This window comes from Dipodomys merriami, unplaced genomic scaffold (assembly GCF_024711535.1).
Source record: "Dipodomys merriami isolate MVZ:Mamm:240054 unplaced genomic scaffold, mDipMer1.0.p SCAF_5, whole genome shotgun sequence".
In the NCBI taxonomy this organism is placed as follows: Eukaryota; Metazoa; Chordata; class Mammalia; order Rodentia; family Heteromyidae; genus Dipodomys; species Dipodomys merriami.
This window is the reverse complement of record NW_027206068.1, coordinates 61,386,573-61,405,987: the sequence shown is the minus strand read 5'-3', so window position 1 is coordinate 61,405,987 and position 19,415 is coordinate 61,386,573. Positions and strand designations below refer to the sequence as shown.

The window sequence follows — 19,415 nt, the reverse complement described above, 5'->3', positions numbered from 1 at the left end:
AAAAGAAAAAAGCCGGAAATGGCGCTGTGGCTCAAGTGGTAGAGTGCTAGCCTTGAGCTGAAGAGCTGAGGGACAGCGCCAAGGCCCAAAGTTCAGGCCCCACGACTGGACCCCCCCCCCAAAAAAAAGAGTTACCCTGTTAATTAGCATGGTAGCCATTCACCACAAATGGCTACTTAAATTTAAATAATTAAAATTAAATAACTTCATCCTTAGTCATTGTGATCATACTTCCTGTACACCTAAGCCACATGTGGCTAGTGGTTATCATTGGACAGTGCAGATAATCTACTCATTCTATCATTTATAATTGTATAGCCAGGTATCTCAGAATGCACATGTTTGTGAATTTGGGGAAAGATAATTTGGTGTAATCTCTTTCATATTACTTCCACTGGTCCTGGGCAGCCTTTCACCTTAAAGACATACTGATATTTCTACACAAAACCTATGGCTACCCTTGCAAAGTAGGATAAGTAGACTTACTTTTTCATTAGTTTGCGTTTAATGAGGATGCTTTACAAAGTTGTGAGTTATAGATTCTATAAATAACAGAGACAAGAAACAGGTTCTCCTAGTGACCATGATATTCCAGTGTGACTACAGCTGACTTGTTTAATTACAAGAGTTTTCTAAGTCTTTCTTGAGCAGTATGGTAGCTCTTGTTCTTAGAGGTGCTAACATCTAGCAGAGCAGACAAACATGGACATATGTCCTATAAGGAAGTATCGGCCATATATACATATATATGCCATATATAATAAAAGGCTGATATTATTATAAAGGTAATAAGAACTTAACAAGAGAGATCTGGGCTTGCTATATGGTGGCAGTTGTTCATTTATCAAAGGATATATCTGATGAATCTTACTATGAATTAAAAACATTCTTCCTAAAACAATTACCTTCTTTTACATTTTATCAATACTTTAGTGTTTGAGTCCTCTGTTTGCAAAGCTGGTATTCTATTGCTGAACCCCATCTCCAACCTTTTTTGCACTGGCTATTTTTAAGATTGGGTCTTAACTTCCTACCCAGGCATGCACCTGGCCCATGATCCACCCACTTTCCCCCCATAAAGCTAGGATGATAGGCATGAGCCATTACATCTAGCTATTGGTCAAAAAGAGTTCTCACACTTTTTTTCTTTTTTTGATCCTGGCTAGCCTTGAACTGCTATCCTCTATCTCAGCCTCCCAACTAGCTAGGAGGATTACAAACCAAGAGTCTACCATGCTCATTTGAAATAATTGCTTTTCACTAAACTGCCCCCTTTGTATTGCCACTTTTCTTAATTAAAACTGGGTGTTTACTTTTCTTAATTAAAACTGGGTGTTTACTTTTTTTTTCCCTTGTCCTTTCACAAGGTGGCAATGAAGCATCCCTCTGCTGTTACTGCCTGCAACCTGGATTTAGAAAATTTAATCACAGACTCAAACAGAAGCATTGCTACCCTAGCCATTACTACTCTCCTTAAAACTGGAAGCGAGAGCAGTGTGGACAGGCTCATGAAGCAGATATCTTCTTTTGTGTCTGAAATCTCAGATGAGTTTAAGGTGAGAGTTTAAAGATGGTCATGTTTTCTGCCCATGTGTGGTTTGTGTGTGTGTTTTTTAACAGTGTCTTTTGAGGAATAGAGGTTTCTAATTTTTATGAGGTCTTAATTTATCAATTTTCTCTTTTCATAGTTATTGCTATATGCTCTCTAAGTAACTCTTGTCAACCTCCAAGTCATAAAGGTAGCTTTTATCTTTCTCATGTTTTATTCAAAATGCTTTATGATTTTAGTTTTTACATTTTGACTCAAGTTAATGTGTGTGATATGTTCAATGTTTTTCTATATGAATACTGATACTTCAAGGGTAATTTGTTGAAAATACTTTGTCTCCCCTTTAGTATGCTGTGACATCTTTTTATGTATAGCAAATAACCAAATGATATTTTCTACTAATGTATAAAATATATTTATTTTTCCATATTAACTTGGTATCAAGTGACCTTGCTGAGTTCTTTTATTGGTTCTAATTATTGTAATGCACATTCCTTAGGTTTATCCATATAAATATTCATGTCTTCTGTGAATGGAGACAGTTTTACTTTTTAAATGTCTTGCCTTTCTTTCCTCTTGCCTTATTATTGAATAGAACAGTATTGAATAGAACTGGTGAGGATGTGGTAGAAATGATCAAAGAACACAGTTTCTGTTAAGAAAAGGAAAATAGAAGGACTGTTGTTTGTTCTTACTTAATACTCAGCCATGTGACGGGATAGACCATATTACTCAGTGCTTAGTATACTCTTAGATGTGTGTGTGCGTGTGTGCGTGTGTGCATGCATGTGAGTGCGCACGCGCATGCACGCACGCATGTGTGAGCTGGCTAGTCCTGGGGCTTGAACTCTGGTTTTGTGCACTGTCCCTAAGCTTTTTGCTCAAGGGTAGTGCTTTACCATTGAGCCACAGCTCCAAGGTAAGTCTTACAGACTTTCTTGTCCTGGCTGGCTTTGAACCACAATTCTCAGATCTCAGCCTGCCAAGTAGCTAATTATAGGGCTGAACCACCGATGTTCAGCCACTCCTAGATTTTAGAAAACAAACTTACCTTGCATATGCAAATTAACATTTTGAATCTTTGGGAAACCTTGAGGGATTATGAAGTTGTTTTAATAGCCATTTGTCAAACAGAATGGCATAGTAAAGAAAGTAGGTAAAATAACTTAGGTAAAAGGAGGTTTTAGAACAACTGGCAAACCTTTCTTTAAAAAGGACTTTAAAATACTTATTTTAAGCTTCTGGGCCTCTCCATTATCTGTTGCCTGTTCTTATTTTGTGTGTGTGTGGGGAGAAAGGTTGTTTGTTTGTCTGTGCAGTATGCATGGGGGTCTCATTCTTGCCCTACCACTGGAACACCTTTTTAATTATTATTTTTATTATTTTTTCTTTTTTTCCCCCCAGGTACAGTCTTCTGTTTTGCTTGAGTACTTTGAGACTGTATGTGATCCTCCTAATTATGCTTTTCTTGTAGCAGGGGTAACAGGTACTTACTACCATAACCAGACTTTTTATTGAGATAGGGCCCTCACTAACCTTTTTGCCTAGACTAGCCTCAAAATGTGATCTTATCATCTCTGCCTCCCAAGTAGATGGGATTATAAACATGAGCCATGATTCTAGACCTGTTTTTGTTATTTTCTTTACAACTCTTTAAAAAGTTAAAACCATCTATGGTTTATACCATCTCTGATACAAAAGATAGAATGCAAGCTCAGCATAGAGTAGTTCATGCCTGTAATCCCAGCGCTCAGGAGTCTTAAGGCAGGAGGATCATAAGTTTGAGGCCAGCCTAGCTATCAAGTTCCAGGACAGACTGGGCTGCAAAGCAAGACCTAATCTTAGAGGAAAGAAAAGGTGGAGAGAAAAGAAGAATGCAGACAAGACTGGACTATAGTTTATTAGCTTCAGTGTCAGAAAACTTTAAAACTTTAGAAAAGTAACATACACAAAGAAATTGTTGGTAAGCATATGGGTAGTGGAATTCTTTATATATACTCCTGTGTAAACTTCTTTTGAAAACAATCCAAGAATATCTAGTAAAATTGAAGATGTATACTCTTTCTTCTTCTTCTTTTTTTTTTGTGAGAGAGTTTTTCTGTGTAGTTTAGGCTAGCCTCAAACTCAAATTCTTCTGCCTCAGCCTCCTGAGTGCTGAGATTGGGTGTGTGCTACCATGCCCCACTGATGATGTATAATATATAAAAAAAATTTACTTTGGGAGTCATAGGATCACTTCAGGCATGGAATTAACATACACTAATTTTTTGTAAATGTATTGAGTAATTTGCAGAGGTCTATACAATATGATAGCATTTGCATAAATACTTAAAAAAACAAGCAAACTAAACTATGTATATTAATTGGGGATATATTAGGTAAGCTGAAGAAAAGCCAGGAAATAGGGAAAGCTATTCAGGAGAGTGATAATCTCTGGGAAGGAAACAATGGAATGTGATCAGAAGGGGCAGAGGGGAACATTTGGAAATTCTAGATAATAGAACTTCTGTTTTAAAAATCTGTACTGTAAGTGATTATATATTATAAAAACAAAGTACACAGAGTACATTTTTTTCTATTGTTAAATATGTAATTTATACTACATATGTTTGTAATATATACTTGCAATAGATTTATGAAACATGTCATAAAAAGAGTTGCAAAAATTTATAAAGCCATTTCAGATTGTTAGGCCAGACTCTGTAATTGGCAATGTTTCTTCCTATATCACTAATTTGCCTGTACTTTTAACTTTTAAAAATAAGTCCTGTTATGCTAAGTACTATTAAATGTCATCTGTGATCTTTTTTATGTTTTTTAATTCTTGATTTCTGTGTATACAGTATGCTACTGTATACAAAGAAATAGATCACAAACCAATATAAATACCATTATTTTCACTGGACATGCTCTATTTAGATTCCCACTGTGTTTTCCAAAAGTATTTCTCCATTATTTAGTGCCTTCTAAAAGAAATAAGGAAATGGAATAGATACTGTTGGAAAACAAGCTTGAGAAGTGATTCATTTAAAGGTTTGAGCTATGTAAAATTTCAAAACTTGTCAGTGTAAATCTAATAATCATATGTAGATACTAACTGCTCTGTCTGTTTGAGTTGTTGGCAAGAATCTCTACTATTCATATTTGCTCCTTTTTCTTTTTTGTCCACTGGGGAACTGGGGAAAATACAGCATTAAAAGATGACTGGTCTACCTAATATTACATAATAAATTACCAACACAGCCAAGACCAAAAGCTAGATTTTCTGATTTCTCAGATTTTGTTATCTCTTCCATCTTACCTACTTGTCACCTAATATTTCAGTATTTATATCCTTTCATGTAGAAGGTTTATTTAAGACTTTGGTTCGTTGTTTTGTTTATTCTTATTTTTTTATCTTTTCCAATATATTTGGATTTAGGTATTGATTGTATTAAGATAAAAAGTGAGTTGAAAACATGAAAGTTCTTTAACTGGGTATCTATATGGAAAATTAAGGTAAATTGTAACCCTTATCTCTGGAGATGAGTGGCAGCTTTTTGGTCTCACAAAAGAAAGAAATCAGTGGCAAATGCAGCGTTTTAAAAAGCAAGTTTTATTGAAGTAAGAGCAAGAATATAGATTCAGAGGAAATTGAGATTGGGCTACTGGACCAAGCAGTGGAGTGCTACAACCTCCTGGACCTTAGTTATTTTTTATCATCTGTGGGAGATTAGATATATTGAGTTTATGTACATAATTGTGGAGCTTTTCCAGGAACTGGAATACAGGGAGTGGTTTGACCTAGTAAAGTATCCTCACAGCCAAGATGGTGACTGAAGGAAGGTTCGTGCATCATAGGTACAGTGAGAGGCACATAAGGCGTCTGGATAATTGGCACAGTGGGGAAAATACCTTCTGGTGACCGTTAGATGGAATTTCTAGAAGTAGGTCACACTTCCCACAACATTTGTTTGTGAAGCAGGTTGTTCAGCAAAGTATACCTAGATGTGGTGTCATGGTGGTTCTTTGGCTCCGTTTGCTTTATTGTTCCCTTTCTGCCTACTCATCCAATCTCACCCTACCTCACACCACACATACAAATCCAATGCCAAGTTGATTGAGATATGAGTGTACAAGCAAAATAATAAATGTTTTAGAAGAGAATGCAGGATATCTTCATGACCCTGGAGTAAGAAAAATATTTTTAACAGAAGACACAAAAGAAATTTTGATAAACTAGACCTTACTAAAAGCCATAAAAGAAATGCAAACCAAAACTACTTTGAGCTTCTACCTCACCCCAGTTAGAATGGACATTATCAACAAAACTATTAATAACAGATGCTGGTAAGGATATGCCCCAGAAAAGAATGCTACTATCCTGTTGGTGGGAATGTAAACTTCTTCAACCACTCTGGAAAGCAGTATAAACCTTACTAAAGAATTTCCATTTACTTTCTATTCCAAAAATCCCTAGCATAAAATAGTAAGACAGAAGTTACCTCCCAACCCAGAGAAATGGAATGAAGAATTGACAGCTAGAATGTAATAATGTAGGCAGAAATAGTATTTATACTGTATGAAAGTATACAAAAATGTCCACATCCTAGCACTCAGGGGGCTGATGCAAGAGGATTGTGAGTTTCAACCAGGCTGAGCTACATAGACCAGTCTCAAGGAACCAAAAAAGAAGGGAGAGTAGTATGGAGGGGGGCGGGGGGAGGCTGTCACTTAGAGAATGACCTCTAGAATGAAAACCCTTGGGTTTAAATCTTGAGTCTGTCACTTACTAGATATGTGACCCAAGATAGTCATGTGACCTCTGGCTGTTTTGGTTTCTTTAGTCATACCTTGGCGATTGTGATAGTACTTACCTCAGAAGTCTTAATGAAATAATAAAGAACGTATTTCAATGTGAGTTATTATTTTTTTATGTGTGTAGTATGGAAAACACTAAAAGTCTAACCTAATCTCTTGAAATCTGTAGTTTGAATATTAACTGAGCTGTTTGGAATTTCTTCTTTTTTTTCAGTGCACTTATATAGATCTTTTACAGAAACAGATCCATATGTTGCTTTATTTTATTATTTTCCCATTTCCATTTTAATGATTTAAGTTTAAAATGTAGACCATTAAGCCAGGTGTCGGTGCCTTATGCTTGTAATCCTAGCCACTCAGGAGCCTGAGATCTGAGGATTGTGGTTTAAAGCCAGCCGGGAAGGAAAGTCCATGAGACTCTTATCTCCAATAAACCACTGTGGCTCAAGTGGTAGAGCACTCACTTTGAGCTAAAGAGCTGAGCGACAGTGTCCAAGCCCAGAGTTCAAGCCCCATGATCGTCCCCCCCAAAAAAAACAACCAGAAACAAAAAAACAAACAAAAAAAGAAAATGTAGACCATTTTAATGCCTTCAATAGTCACAACTACTCACAACAGCATATCTCTTCTCCCCATGCCCCACCTGTGAAGATACGATATTTTCTTTGTGTATGTGTGTATGTGTGTGTGTATTTGTGTGTATTAGCTTTAGTTATCATTGCTTCTTAAAAAGATTATGGATTATGGACATTTTCTATCTTCTGAAAGTATTGTATTGTACAAACTTAATGCTATCTGGTTTGAGGGAGATATTTCCCTATGGGTGTGTGCTTCTGTACATCATGCAAGTTAGGCACTAATTACCCTTTTTTCCTACTCTGCCCCTTGTGTAGTACAAGATGCCACACAGCCTTAGAAGATTCAGTCTTCCTCTAGAGGTCACGTTTCCTTACTGCCCTAGAAAAACAGAATCCTCCCTCTGGTGTAGAACACACATATGCTTACTAGTTAGTCTGGTAATGTTTTCCTTTGGAACAAAGGGTTGGCAGGCTTACTACCCAATATTAAATAGTCATGTGCCATTCCTTAGTGTTCTTTCTTATCCTGTAATACAACCGTTTGTGGATCCAGGTATTTTCTGGCTCTCTAGAATGGTCTTAGATTTGGGCTGAGGAAACTAGCCTCCAAATGCTGATTGCTGTTGTTGCTGTAATATACTGTCAGCCATTTCTTACCTAGGATTCTTATTTTCTACTAGCACCCATGCAATTGTGATAGATTAACATATTAACTGAAAAGAGGAGAAAATCTTATGCTTTTCTTAACACTTGTTTTTAAATTTATATTAACATTCCTCTAGCAAACATTTTTGTGAAGTAGTTTTTGGATAGGTTTCTTTATTTCCTCTGTTGGAGTCAGTGTATTCAAGCTCATTATCTGTCCAGCTTTAAGAATTTACATGTGCTTATTTTCTTGGAGAGGGACAATGGATGGGATCTATTGAATGAATATAATTTTCCATTGTTTTTCAGTGGAAATCCTTTTTTGGGGGGGGGGCTCCTTGCTGATCTTTTATAAAGAAGCATTATTGTGATTTTAGGTAATTGTAGTGCCTTCTTGGCTTGGAGGAACTCACAGGGGAAGAACATCTCCTAGCTAAGGTTCTGAAGATGTACTTCCTCTCTTTGTGTTTTACTAGGTGAGGGTCATACAGTCATTGTGTGGTAAATAATCTCTTCATTTTTCTGCAGGTGGTGGTTGTGCAGGCAATCAGTGCTCTCTGTCAGAAATACCCTCGTAAGCACAGTGTCATGATGACTTTTCTATCCAACATGCTTCGAGATGATGTAGGTAGACTGTTTTCTAACCATAATAAATTGCAGTCATAATTCTCATGATTGCCATGAAATAATCATAGTGTTTTGAGCATGTCTTCTTCATCATTATGCGCTTGAATGTGGTTGGCTGTTTTATCATTACTAAACTTGTTTGTTTTAACACTTTGCAGAAATTTGTTGTTTATTTTAAATGAAAAAGAGGAATAGAAATTTGAATATCACAAGCATTATTTCAAACAGTGTCCTTAGAATAAGTGGTGGTTTTATCTTCTCATTTGCCAGGGAGGCTTTGAATATAAGCGAGCCATTGTGGACTGTATAATCAGCATTGTGGAGGAGAATCCTGAGAGTAAAGAAGCAGGTCTAGCCCACCTTTGTGAATTCATTGAGGACTGTGAACACACTGTTCTGGCTACTAAGATTCTACACTTGTTGGGCAAAGAGGGACCCAGAACACCTGTCCCCTCCAAATACATCCGCTTCATTTTCAATAGGGTTGTTCTGGAAAATGAGGCGGTCAGAGCCGGTAAGTCGTTGAACTAGTAATGATGAAATTGCTGGTCTTTTGAAATACTTAAGAGGGTGATAATGAACTTGAACAGTGAAGTTGCAAGACTGATATGTTAATGGGATTGAGCCTATCCTGGGCCCCAACCAGATTTTTGCCTTGTATTACAGACAGCTTGCAGTATAACAGGAATATTATCATGGCTGCTCCATTTCTTTCTCCAGAGTTACAGCCATAAGCATTCATGTATGTTGAATTTATATGGATGTGTTTGTGTTTTCTGTGTATTCCTCTCCAAGCCTTCCTTCCCCTTAGCATATGAACAGGCGCATATCTCTCCCATTGAAAATGTGACCTCCTCCTATAATTCTTTAGCTCTCATTAACTCTCAACCCTATCTGACTGAGATAAACTTAGCTGTTCTCATGAACTCTTGTCCAGTCATTTCACAATACAATTTAGCCCTCTCCCTTGAAACTCCTCTGAAGGTTTGTTTTTAAATACTTTAAAAATAGCTGAAGAAATTAAGTTAGATTCTTTAATATTCTTATGTTTGTTCACCTTGGTATTTGGTTTACCTCTGACCTCCCTTCTTCCCCCCCCCCCCCCAACATGGATCCTATACCTGGTACAGTAATACATCACACTATCTGATCTCAACACAGGGCATTTGTACTGGTCATTCTCTCTGCCTCTAAGGTTCTTTTCCTGCCTTTTATATTTGGCCAATGTAAGTTGGTCTTAACATTTAGTTCCAGTTAGTGTTGACCTAGGTTACTTTTCTACTTGCAGTTCTGCTTTAAGTCTCCCTGTCTGTACTTACCTAGCATCTTGGATAGTTCTGTAAGCAACTTACTTGTTACTTTGTAATTATTTCTTTAATTACCTATCTTTTCTACTGCAGTGTAATTTCTTAGGATCAGAGACCCTACTTTTTAATTTTTCTACTCCAAGCACCTACCACAATTACTGATAGACATTAAGAAAGCCAGTGAGTCTATTGAATGAAAGGAATATTAACAATGGAGTTTCTTTTTATGTTTGAGGCTAGTTGTTTGCGATTAGAACTAATCATATGAGATAATATATAAGGGGTTGTGTTGAGTAGAAGCATAAGTCACGTAGAAAATATTCACATAGAAAAATATTCCTGAGCACATGGATGATATTTACTATGTAGAGCTCTCTAGAGGTGGAAGAATTTTATTTATACTTAAATGGGTCAAAGAAGTAGGACCAAGGAAACAAGATACTTCATCTCCATTGAGCACCAGCTACTTGGCTAATTTATTGTCATTATAGAGATGGTATACAGAGGGGTTACATTTATATGCGTTAGTTAATAAGTAAATTTCCTTCCATACAGTGTCATCTGTTCCATCATTCTCTCCCATTTCCTTCCTCCCATCTTCACCCACCAGTTATATAGTTCACTGTCATCAATATCCAGTTCCCTTCACTGCTGTACTTTTTCACCCTTTTTCCTCAGATTCTGTGCTCTCCCACCCTCCCACAGAAAGAATGCAGAATCATGAGCAAAAGAAAAAAAAACAAATTAATAAAAAGTCCTTTGTTTCCATATCTTTGGAGTCCATTTTAGTATGAATATTATTTTATATACATATGAAGAAGTGCTTGGTTATTCTATCTTTGTGATTCTCTCCTAAGACTATACCCTGTTAGTCTCACTGTATGTGAGTATCTAGAATCCTGTGTAATTTGTCATATCCCAGTGCATTTTGGATCTAATTTTCACATATCAGAGAGAACATGTATACTTGTCTAATTTTTAAAATAACTATTGCTTAACTGTGATACACTGATATTTATGTTGCTTCATTTTCTGTGGTATAATAGCTGCTGTAAGTGCGTTGGCTAAATTTGGGGCACAGAATGAAAGTCTTCTCCCAAGCATTCTTGTACTCTTACAAAGGTAAGCAAAAGAATGCCCTTTAAAATTAGAATTCTACCTAAGTAGTGAAGTCCTCATGTGTCATACCAGATGTTGAGCTGATAGAGTAGAATAATAGTAGCTATAGGGTAGATAGCTTTTGTTTTCTTTCTAGTAATTAGGTATGAGTGAGATATGTATAAAATTGGAGTTTAGATTTGTCTTAAATGGTTTTGAGAAAGTAATCTAAACATATGTACTTCAACTTCTATAAGGAGATGCTAACTTCTAAAATCTAAAGTGATTCATTCATATGAAGAGTTGAAAATAGAAGCTTTTTATGGCCTCTGTACCTGTTTAGTAAGGGAAACACTAGCTTTAGCAAACACTCTGATTGCATTTTAAAATTGAAGCAGATAAACCACAAGCCAAGGCTGGCTGGCTAAATGGAACAAATTGCCATTTGAACAATAATGATGCCTAGATGATGAATGCTGTCTTTTTAGTATTCTTATAAAGTATAATATTAATATGTCTTAATTATGGAGGCGTCTTTTCACTGGAGATCATGTGGTTACAGATACAGCCAGACACTCCAAACTATTTCATGTTATTGTGTTCTTACTTATCTTGATGCTTTCTATAGCTTCTGATTTATAAAAGCAGTAGTGGTTTAGTAATTCAGAACAGTTCCCCAATATTTGTGGGGATTTCCAGAGCCTATAGGCTATTGTTGAGATATTTTTTAATGCTGGTCTTGAACTCGGGGCCTGGGCACTGTCCCTGATCTTTTTTTTGTTGTTGTTGTTGGTCGTGGGATTTGAACTCTGGGCCTGGGCGCTGTCCCTCAGCTCTTCAGCTCAAGGCTAGTGTTCTACCACTTGATCCACAGCACCACTTCCGGCTTTTTCTGCTTATTTGGTGCTAAGGAATCGAACACAGGGTCTCATGCATGCAAGGCAAGCACTCTACCACTGAGCCACCTTCCCAGCCCCTGTCCCTGATCTTTTATGCTCAAGTCTAGCATTCTACTACTTGAGCCACAGCTCCACTTCCAGCTTTTTGGTGGTCCATATGTTTCATGGACTTTCCTGCCTGGGCTGACTTCAAACCATGATCCTTAGAGTTCAGCCTTCTGAGTAGCTAGGATTACAGCTACCTTTTTATAAAGGTACTATCAATCCGGACACTGGTGGCTCACATCTGTAATCCTAGCTACACAGGAGGATGAGATCTGAGGATCTTGGTTCAAAGCCAGCCCAGGCAGGAAAGTCTGTGAGACTCTTAATCTCCAATAAACCACCAAAAAACTGGAAGTGGTGCTGTGGCTCAAGTGGTAGAGCACTAGCCTTGAGCTGAAGAGCTGAGGGACAGCACCCAGGCCCAAAGTTCAAGCCCCACAACCAAATGAATGAATGAATGAATGAATGAATGAATGTACTATCAGATTACCTGAATTGTGTACTATATGCATGGTAATAAAACTATTGGAATCTTAAGGGTACCGAAACATGCCTGTTCTGTTTCCCATGGCCAGGTGTATGATGGATACTGATGATGAAGTGCGGGACCGAGCTACCTTCTACCTGAATGTGCTGCAGCAGAGACAGATGGCACTGAATGCCACCTATATCTTCAATGGTCAGTGAGAGCTAAGAACACATACAAATATAATTGTGTGCCCCAAATGGTATCTTGGAAGTATATTTTGTGATTTTTACCTATTAGCTGACCACTAGGCAAATGCTTGGTTTGTCTGTGAATGTACCTCCATTTCTAAGGAAACCTGTTTTCACAAGGATATTTTCTAATTTGGTAATAGGAATTCCTGTGAAACAATCTGCAAGATTGTTCTCACTACTCTCCTAGAGCTAAGGTGATTTCTTTTCTGAGAGGTAGATATATTTTGTTGAATTTATTTATGCTCTCCTTCTTATATAATCACTTTTATTTAAATTACTTAAGTTTTAGGATTGTAGAGTGATTATTTCTCTTCCTTCAGCAAGCAATTACTAATAGTTCTCAAGATATTATAATGCTGAAATTTGTCTGCAATTACAGGTCTGACAGTCTCTGTACCAGGGATGGAAAAGGCCTTACATCAGTATACATTAGAGCCTTCAGAAAAACCCTTTGACCTAAAATCAATTCCTCTTGCTATGGCTCCTGTCTTTGAGCAGAAAGCAGGTAAGAGGAACAATAAACTCTTAGTTTTTCTGTGTATAGATAGCTTTACAAATCTTATATTAACATATGTTCCAAGCTAGAAAATAAAACTAGAAAATATTAGCTTGACTTCACAATTATTTGGTAGTCCCAGTATAGTTCTATCAATGTTTACTGAAGGGAACATCAAAACGTTATTGATAAAAATAAAGACTTTCTTCAAGGAAAAAAAAAAAGAAAATATTAGCTTGTTTTTTCTAATACTTTCTAGGAAATTTTTCTCTAATACATTTTGCCTATCATGCCTAAACCTTTTAGGCATAAGATAGATGACTTTTTGTGTGTGTGTGTAGAAATACCATACAGAGGGGATTACAATTACATGGGCAAGATAATGAGGACATTTCTTATCAAGCATTGTTGCCTCCTCCTTTGTTTCCCCTTCCCATCCCTTCCCATCTCCCTCCCCCCTTCCAGCCAAAGTTGTAAAGTTCATTTTTCGGCATAATGACTTGTATGTACATCTCATTGTTGCAATGGGTCCACCTGTATCCCTATTTATACGATCTGTTTTTGCCCTTCCCGTCCACACATTATACCAACATCAAATACAATGAAAACAGGACCATACCGTGGGGGAGGGACATACAGAGCAACAAAGAAATTAGATGAGTTTTTAAAAATTAGGTTTTTAAAAATCTTTTGGCATTTTGTTAACAGTAAGAATATGGAATGTGTCTAAAGATGAAAGTTTTGTTTTTGTGTTGGTTTGGTTTTTAATAATGTGGTATTAAAAGCATTTGAGGTTTGTTGCCACTGTTTATAATTCTATTACTAATTATTTTTATTTCTGAATTTGGTCATCTCTTTAGTTTTTTTGCTGGAGCTTTGTCTTGAAAGAATATTACACAGGATTATAAAAAATATTTCCGGAGCGTAAAAAATATTTCCAGAGCCGGCCGCCGGTGGCTCATGCTTGTAATCCTAGCTACTCAGGAGGCTGAGATCTGAGGATCGCAGTTCAAAGCCAGCCCGGGCAGGAAAGTCTATGAAACTCTTATCTCCAATAAACCACCGGAAAACCAGAAGTGGCGTTGTAGCTCAAGTGGTAGAGCACTTGCCTTGAACTGAAGAGCTGAGGGACAGCACTCAGGCCCAGAGTTCAAGCCCCACGTCCGACTAAAAAAATAAAATAAAAATAAATAAATATTTTCAAAGAATCATAAAAAAAAAAAAAAGAAGTAAAGAAAAAGAAAGGAAGAAAGTACTTAGAAGTTAGATCATAGAAGAACTGGGAATGAAAAATCTTTAATTTTCAATATCTCAAAAGTTGTTTGGTGATACCACATAATGATGTTTGTTTCATAAATTATTTCTACTTTTTTGAGTAACTTTTTATACACCCCAGTCTTAAAGCAAATTTTCTGTTTTTAGGGATTTATTATCTTACAGCGCTATGGTCACTAAATGTACTTTGAGTGCCACTCTGCTCCAAAAAGAGGTGATAGAAACTGTATTGGTAGATTTTGGCAATAGCTCATTGGATAGCTGCTAGAAGGCTCAACCCCATTTCTTTCTGGCTGCATTGTTAGCTGTAGAGGGGAAGCTCACTTAATTTCTCATATCTCTCTTAATAGAAATTACCCTTGTGGCTCCTAAGCCAGAGAAGTTGGCTCCTTCCAGGCAAGATATTTTCCAAGGTATGATGCTTTATTGGATAGAAATAATGATCTTTAATTCCAGAGTATTGTAGAAAAAACAGAGTTTGTGGTTTTTGTTCAGTTTGATTAATTTTCAGTTTAAGAAATCTTTGTGTAGCTAAAGATCATAAGCTATAGTTGCTGGGGCTACCTGGAGTCCACGGAACATAGCAATTTCTAATTACTAGCTTACTAACTGGGAATGTTCCTCTTATATATATCTTGTTGGTTAACAGGGAATTCTAAAAAATTAGGAAATCAAGTTTTTTTTCCTTAACAATTTAGCATATAAACTTGCTAGTTTAAAAGATTATTGACATACACATAATCCTAGCTACTCAGGAGACTTAGGACTGCTGTTTGAAGTCAGCCCAGGCAGAAAAGTTTGTGAGACTCTTATTTCCAATAAAATACTACTTAGAAAAAGCTGGAAGTGCTGCTGTGGCTCAAGTGGGAAAGTGCTAATCTTGAGCAAGAAGAGGTTCAGGGACAGCACTGCCAGGCCCCGAGTTTGAGCCCCAGGACTGCCCCCCCCCAAAAAAAATTAAAACTTAAGGGCATGTTATTTGAGGGTTCCGCTATTAGTAAGGCTGTGGAGACTATACATTTTAGTGAAGTTTCTCTTTTATCTTCTTCATGTCTTACTTTCTTCCTACTTTCCTCTCTTTTTTTTCCTTGTTAGAACAACTGGCTGCCATTCCTGAGTTTATGAATCTTGGACCCTTGTTCAAGTCTTCTGAGCCTGTTCAACTTACAGAAGCAGAGACAGAATATTTTGTTCGATGTATTAAACATATGTTTACTGATCACATTGTATTCCAGGTGAGATAATACCTTTGATTCTTTTAGACCCTTAAGTATAAATTTATATGCTTGGAGACAAGCATCTCTTTCTTTAGCTAATGATTCTAGCTCCTTTTATAAAGAACTGATTTAGAGCTAGAAGTGTGGCAGAAGTGGTAGAGTGCTTGTGGAGCAAGCTTGAGGCCCCAAGTTCAAACCCTAGTACCACCACCACCACCACCACCACAATAATAATAAAATTTTAGTTTCTTTCCCATAACTGTAGAGATCCTTTCATATGATAGATAATATTCGATAGTTAAAATTTAAAAGTTAGTCAGGCACCAGTGGTTCATACCTGTAATTCCAGCTACTCAGCCTTCTGAGTATCTAAGCATACCTGTCATCCCAGATATGCAGGAAACATAAAAGAATTTTTTGTATAAAAGAATATGAAACAAGTATGCAATGAAACTAGATAATGTAAAGTATAACTTTTAAAAAAACAAGCATTTAACAACAATGTAAATTAAGTGGATTGTTCAAAGAACTTTAGCTATCGTACTTCTAACATCTTGTTTGGTAGAGTTCAAGACTCAACAAAGAGCAAACACTAATGAGTAATATAAATACAAAAAACTCAAGAATAAGACTATCCCTATTACTGTTACACACACAAAATCTTAGGTTGGAAGATTGGGGTTGGGAGTGTGGGTCAGTGGTTTAGTGTGTACTTAGCATGATTGGCTCTGGGTCTGATCCCAGAAAAAAGAAAAAAAATCTTAATGCTTATAGTGCTATTTAGAGAGAGATGGTATTGTGAGTTCCAGAATGGAATTATGGATTATGAGTAGGAAGGAATAGTTTCTCCAGAACATTCCTCATCCTTCACAACTTTTCTTTTGCTTACTTTTCAGTTTGACTGTACCAATACTCTCAATGACCAACTACTAGAGAAAGTGACAGTACAGATGGAACCATCAGATTCCTATGAAGTCCTGTGTTGTATCCCAGCCCCCAGCTTGACTTACAATCAACCAGGAATATGTTACACTCTTGTTCGATTGCCTGAAGAGGATCCTACAGCAGGTACTGGTCCACAGAAGGCAAAAGAAATTTATGTCATTAAAAATGCTCTGCTTTTGACTCTTAGAATGCTGGACAAATGATTAGAATTCAAGAAATAGTTCTGTTTGTTCAGAATTTAATGTAGCTGAGTGCTGGTGGCTCATGCCTGTAATCCTAGCTACTTATGAGGCTGAAATCTGAGGATCACGGTTCAAAGCCAGCCTGGGCAGGAAAGTCCGTGAGACTTATCTCCAGTAAACCACTAGAAAACTGGAAGTGGCGCTGTGGCTCAAGTGGTAGAGTGGTAGGCTTGAGCTCAAGAGCTGAGGGACAGTGCCCAGGTCCAGAGTTCAAGCCCCACACCTAACCAAAAAACAAAAACAAACAACAACAATAACAAAACAGAATTTAATGTAGTGATGATTGGTGGTATGTGTGTGTATGTATGTATGCATGTGTTTATAAAATCGGTTGCTGATGCAGAAATAATTTTAAAATTAATTCTTAGTAATATTTGCTGGCAATTTAATCCTAAAAGAGAAACAATGTATATAGTAGTAGCCCCAAAAGGGACTTAACCACTAGGAAGAGTCCATACACCTGATGCCTCTTATGAAGAATCATGACCTACTCTGATGTTTCTTTCCAGGACATGCTGCAAAACTTCCTTATTTAGGAGATAACTGGCATTTTAAAATACATTGTGCAGCATAAATCTGATTAGTATCTATATTGTAGTATGTTTTACCTTAATTAGGACTTTTAGCCAACCATTTTGTATCCATGTTTGAGAAATGCTCTGGATTTACTTAACCTAGATGGTGTGTGTGTGTGTGTGTGTGTGTGTGTGTGTGTGTGTGTGTGTGTGTGTGTGTGTGTGTGTGTTCAGAGGAGAGTGGCTAAAAGAGAGCCAACTGCTAGTGCCAACCAAGTACTTATATACTTGGGGATTTGAGAGAGCCTTGTGTTCTATCTCTTGTAAATATCAGGTATCTGTTCTTGATTTCTTGAGTTCTCTTCCCATATTCAGTTTTCATAGAAATAAGCCAGTTTTCATAGAAATAAGCACACACATCACATTGATGTTTTGAACAATTTTTTACTGCTTGTAAGTACAGGAAAAACAGGTCAACAGTATTAACAAATAATTGGGGCAGTTACAGAGTTATGAGAAATCATAAAAGCATTAACTAGTAAGTAGTTGTCACTGGTCATCATTCATTTACATCTGGGGCTTAACCCACTTTCTTTTAGAGGCCCTCTCTTAACTCCCTTCTTGATATCAATTCCTGGGGGCCCTGCTTAATCTTATCTGTGTTGGGTGCTAGGCCAGGCTACTCAGACTCTGGCACGAGGTAGATTCAAGTTGGCACCATTGCTGAGTCTGAATCCCAGGTTGTTACCTCTAGCCATGAGTGGAACTGCATTTCTGTCTACAGCCACCCTAGATCTATAACTCCCTGGGTGGGAAGGCACTTTCCTATCTGGCCTCTGATATTTCTTCTTTGAGCTTTAGATCATTGGTCTTAAACCTTTAATTACCTCCTTATCCCTTTGTGAGGTTTTTCTAGTTACATTTCCTTGTAGCTTTACTTCTTTACAGTTAGATAGGTCTGAAGTGTGCCCACTAGCCTAAGTAAGCTGTTTGTACTTTTCAGTAAAGCTAGTTTTATTTACTTGTTCTGAACTAGTATGTGGGTCCAGCCTTGATGTAGCACTCAGGCTTTTGCCATCATCCTGAGAAACTGTATTTTATTTTTCAATAGACATTTCTCTTAGCTTCAGAACTCCACTGTGGGCACCCCCCACCCCCAAACTCATCAAGTTCTTGTATTTTAAAGGATGCCATCACCTTACCACTTAATTATAGAAGGAAGTGAAATGTTGAACCCATTGAAAAATCCAGGCCTTCCCAATTGTAAATACTAACTTCTCTAATTTTCCAGAATCATTATGATAACTGATAACTCAGGTACCCCACACTTCAGGGAGTGGAATTAACAGAACTTAATACGTACAATTTTACAATACCAAAAGACACAAAGCAACAATATTGAAATTACAGATTTACATATAAGAAAACAATAACAAAATATTTCCACCAACAGAGGAAGAATAGAAGAGGCTTTCTCACCCATCTTCACTAAGGAATATATTTGTTTCTTAAAACAAAGACCTTACAAATTATCCCAAAAGTTTCAACCTTTGGTCTGCTGGCTAGGGACTCTTGATTTATGTTTATAATTTTTGTTTTGCAATTAGAGAATTTTCTTTCTTTTTTGCTAAAGGGTTTCTATTCAGTGATAGAATGTGGTTACAAACTTTTGCGTCTTAGGGGGGGAAAATGAAATCTTGTCTCAAAACTTGGGCTTTTAAAATTGCATTAGTAATTAATTATATTTGATCCATCATATACCTGTTTAAAACCAAGCTCCTTTCTATTCTCTAGGTTTGTTTGTTTGTTTTTAAAGTAGAAGTCTCTAATTTTTAATCTATGGCCACACTAAAGTCTTTGCTGTGCAATAAAAGAAGTGAAATTTCAGGGCATAGATAGTAATAGAAGTCTTTTACCAATCGTTGTTTTTTTTTAAATTTCCCATCACAAATAATCCAAATTTTACAATCTACTACAACACCTACTCTCTGTAACATGTTTCGTCTCAGAAAATGATTTTTTTCCTTAAGTAACGGGGGGAAAATATAGAAATTCTTGGTTATGAATCCTTTCAATTTGAAAAGAACATAACACAATACAAAAGAATATAGGCTTTGTACACAGGTAAGGATAGAAAATTCTGGCCTTGTATATGTGCTGTGATCTTGAGTAAATTCTTTAATCTGTATAAGCCTGTCAGGATTGTTATAGGATGAAATGAAATAAGAAAGTACTTAGCATGGTTTTGGACACATAAATAACAGACACTATTTAATTCTGGAATTAACTGCTTTTTCCATTCATTATCTTTAAACCAAATATTCCACAGTTCAGAAGACCCATAGCATACGCTCTAGATTTTGCACCATCAATCATACTTTCTTTGATCAATCATTAACTTTCTCACTTTCCCCAATCTTTATAAATGCACAGAAATCTCCCCTACTGAAAAAATTA

At 36.8% G+C, this 19,415-nt stretch overlaps 1 protein-coding gene across 2 annotated transcripts in view; it reads left to right on the top strand.

Annotated features, from left to right (window-relative positions):
- Positions 1–19,415, top strand: part of Copg2 (COPI coat complex subunit gamma 2) — a 109,671-nt gene that overhangs the window by 45,311 nt on the left and 44,945 nt on the right. For both annotated transcript variants that reach the window (XM_069996778.1, XM_069996777.1), the window contains 9 exons: positions 1,368–1,556; positions 8,101–8,196; positions 8,470–8,713; positions 10,553–10,628; positions 12,124–12,227; positions 12,648–12,773; positions 14,390–14,452; positions 15,135–15,274; positions 16,153–16,324. In XM_069996778.1, the coding sequence (XP_069852879.1) occupies positions 1,368–1,556; positions 8,101–8,196; positions 8,470–8,713; positions 10,553–10,628; positions 12,124–12,227; positions 12,648–12,773; positions 14,390–14,452; positions 15,135–15,274; positions 16,153–16,324 (1,210 nt within the window). The remainder of the gene's footprint in view (positions 1–1,367; positions 1,557–8,100; positions 8,197–8,469; positions 8,714–10,552; positions 10,629–12,123; positions 12,228–12,647; positions 12,774–14,389; positions 14,453–15,134; positions 15,275–16,152; positions 16,325–19,415) is intronic.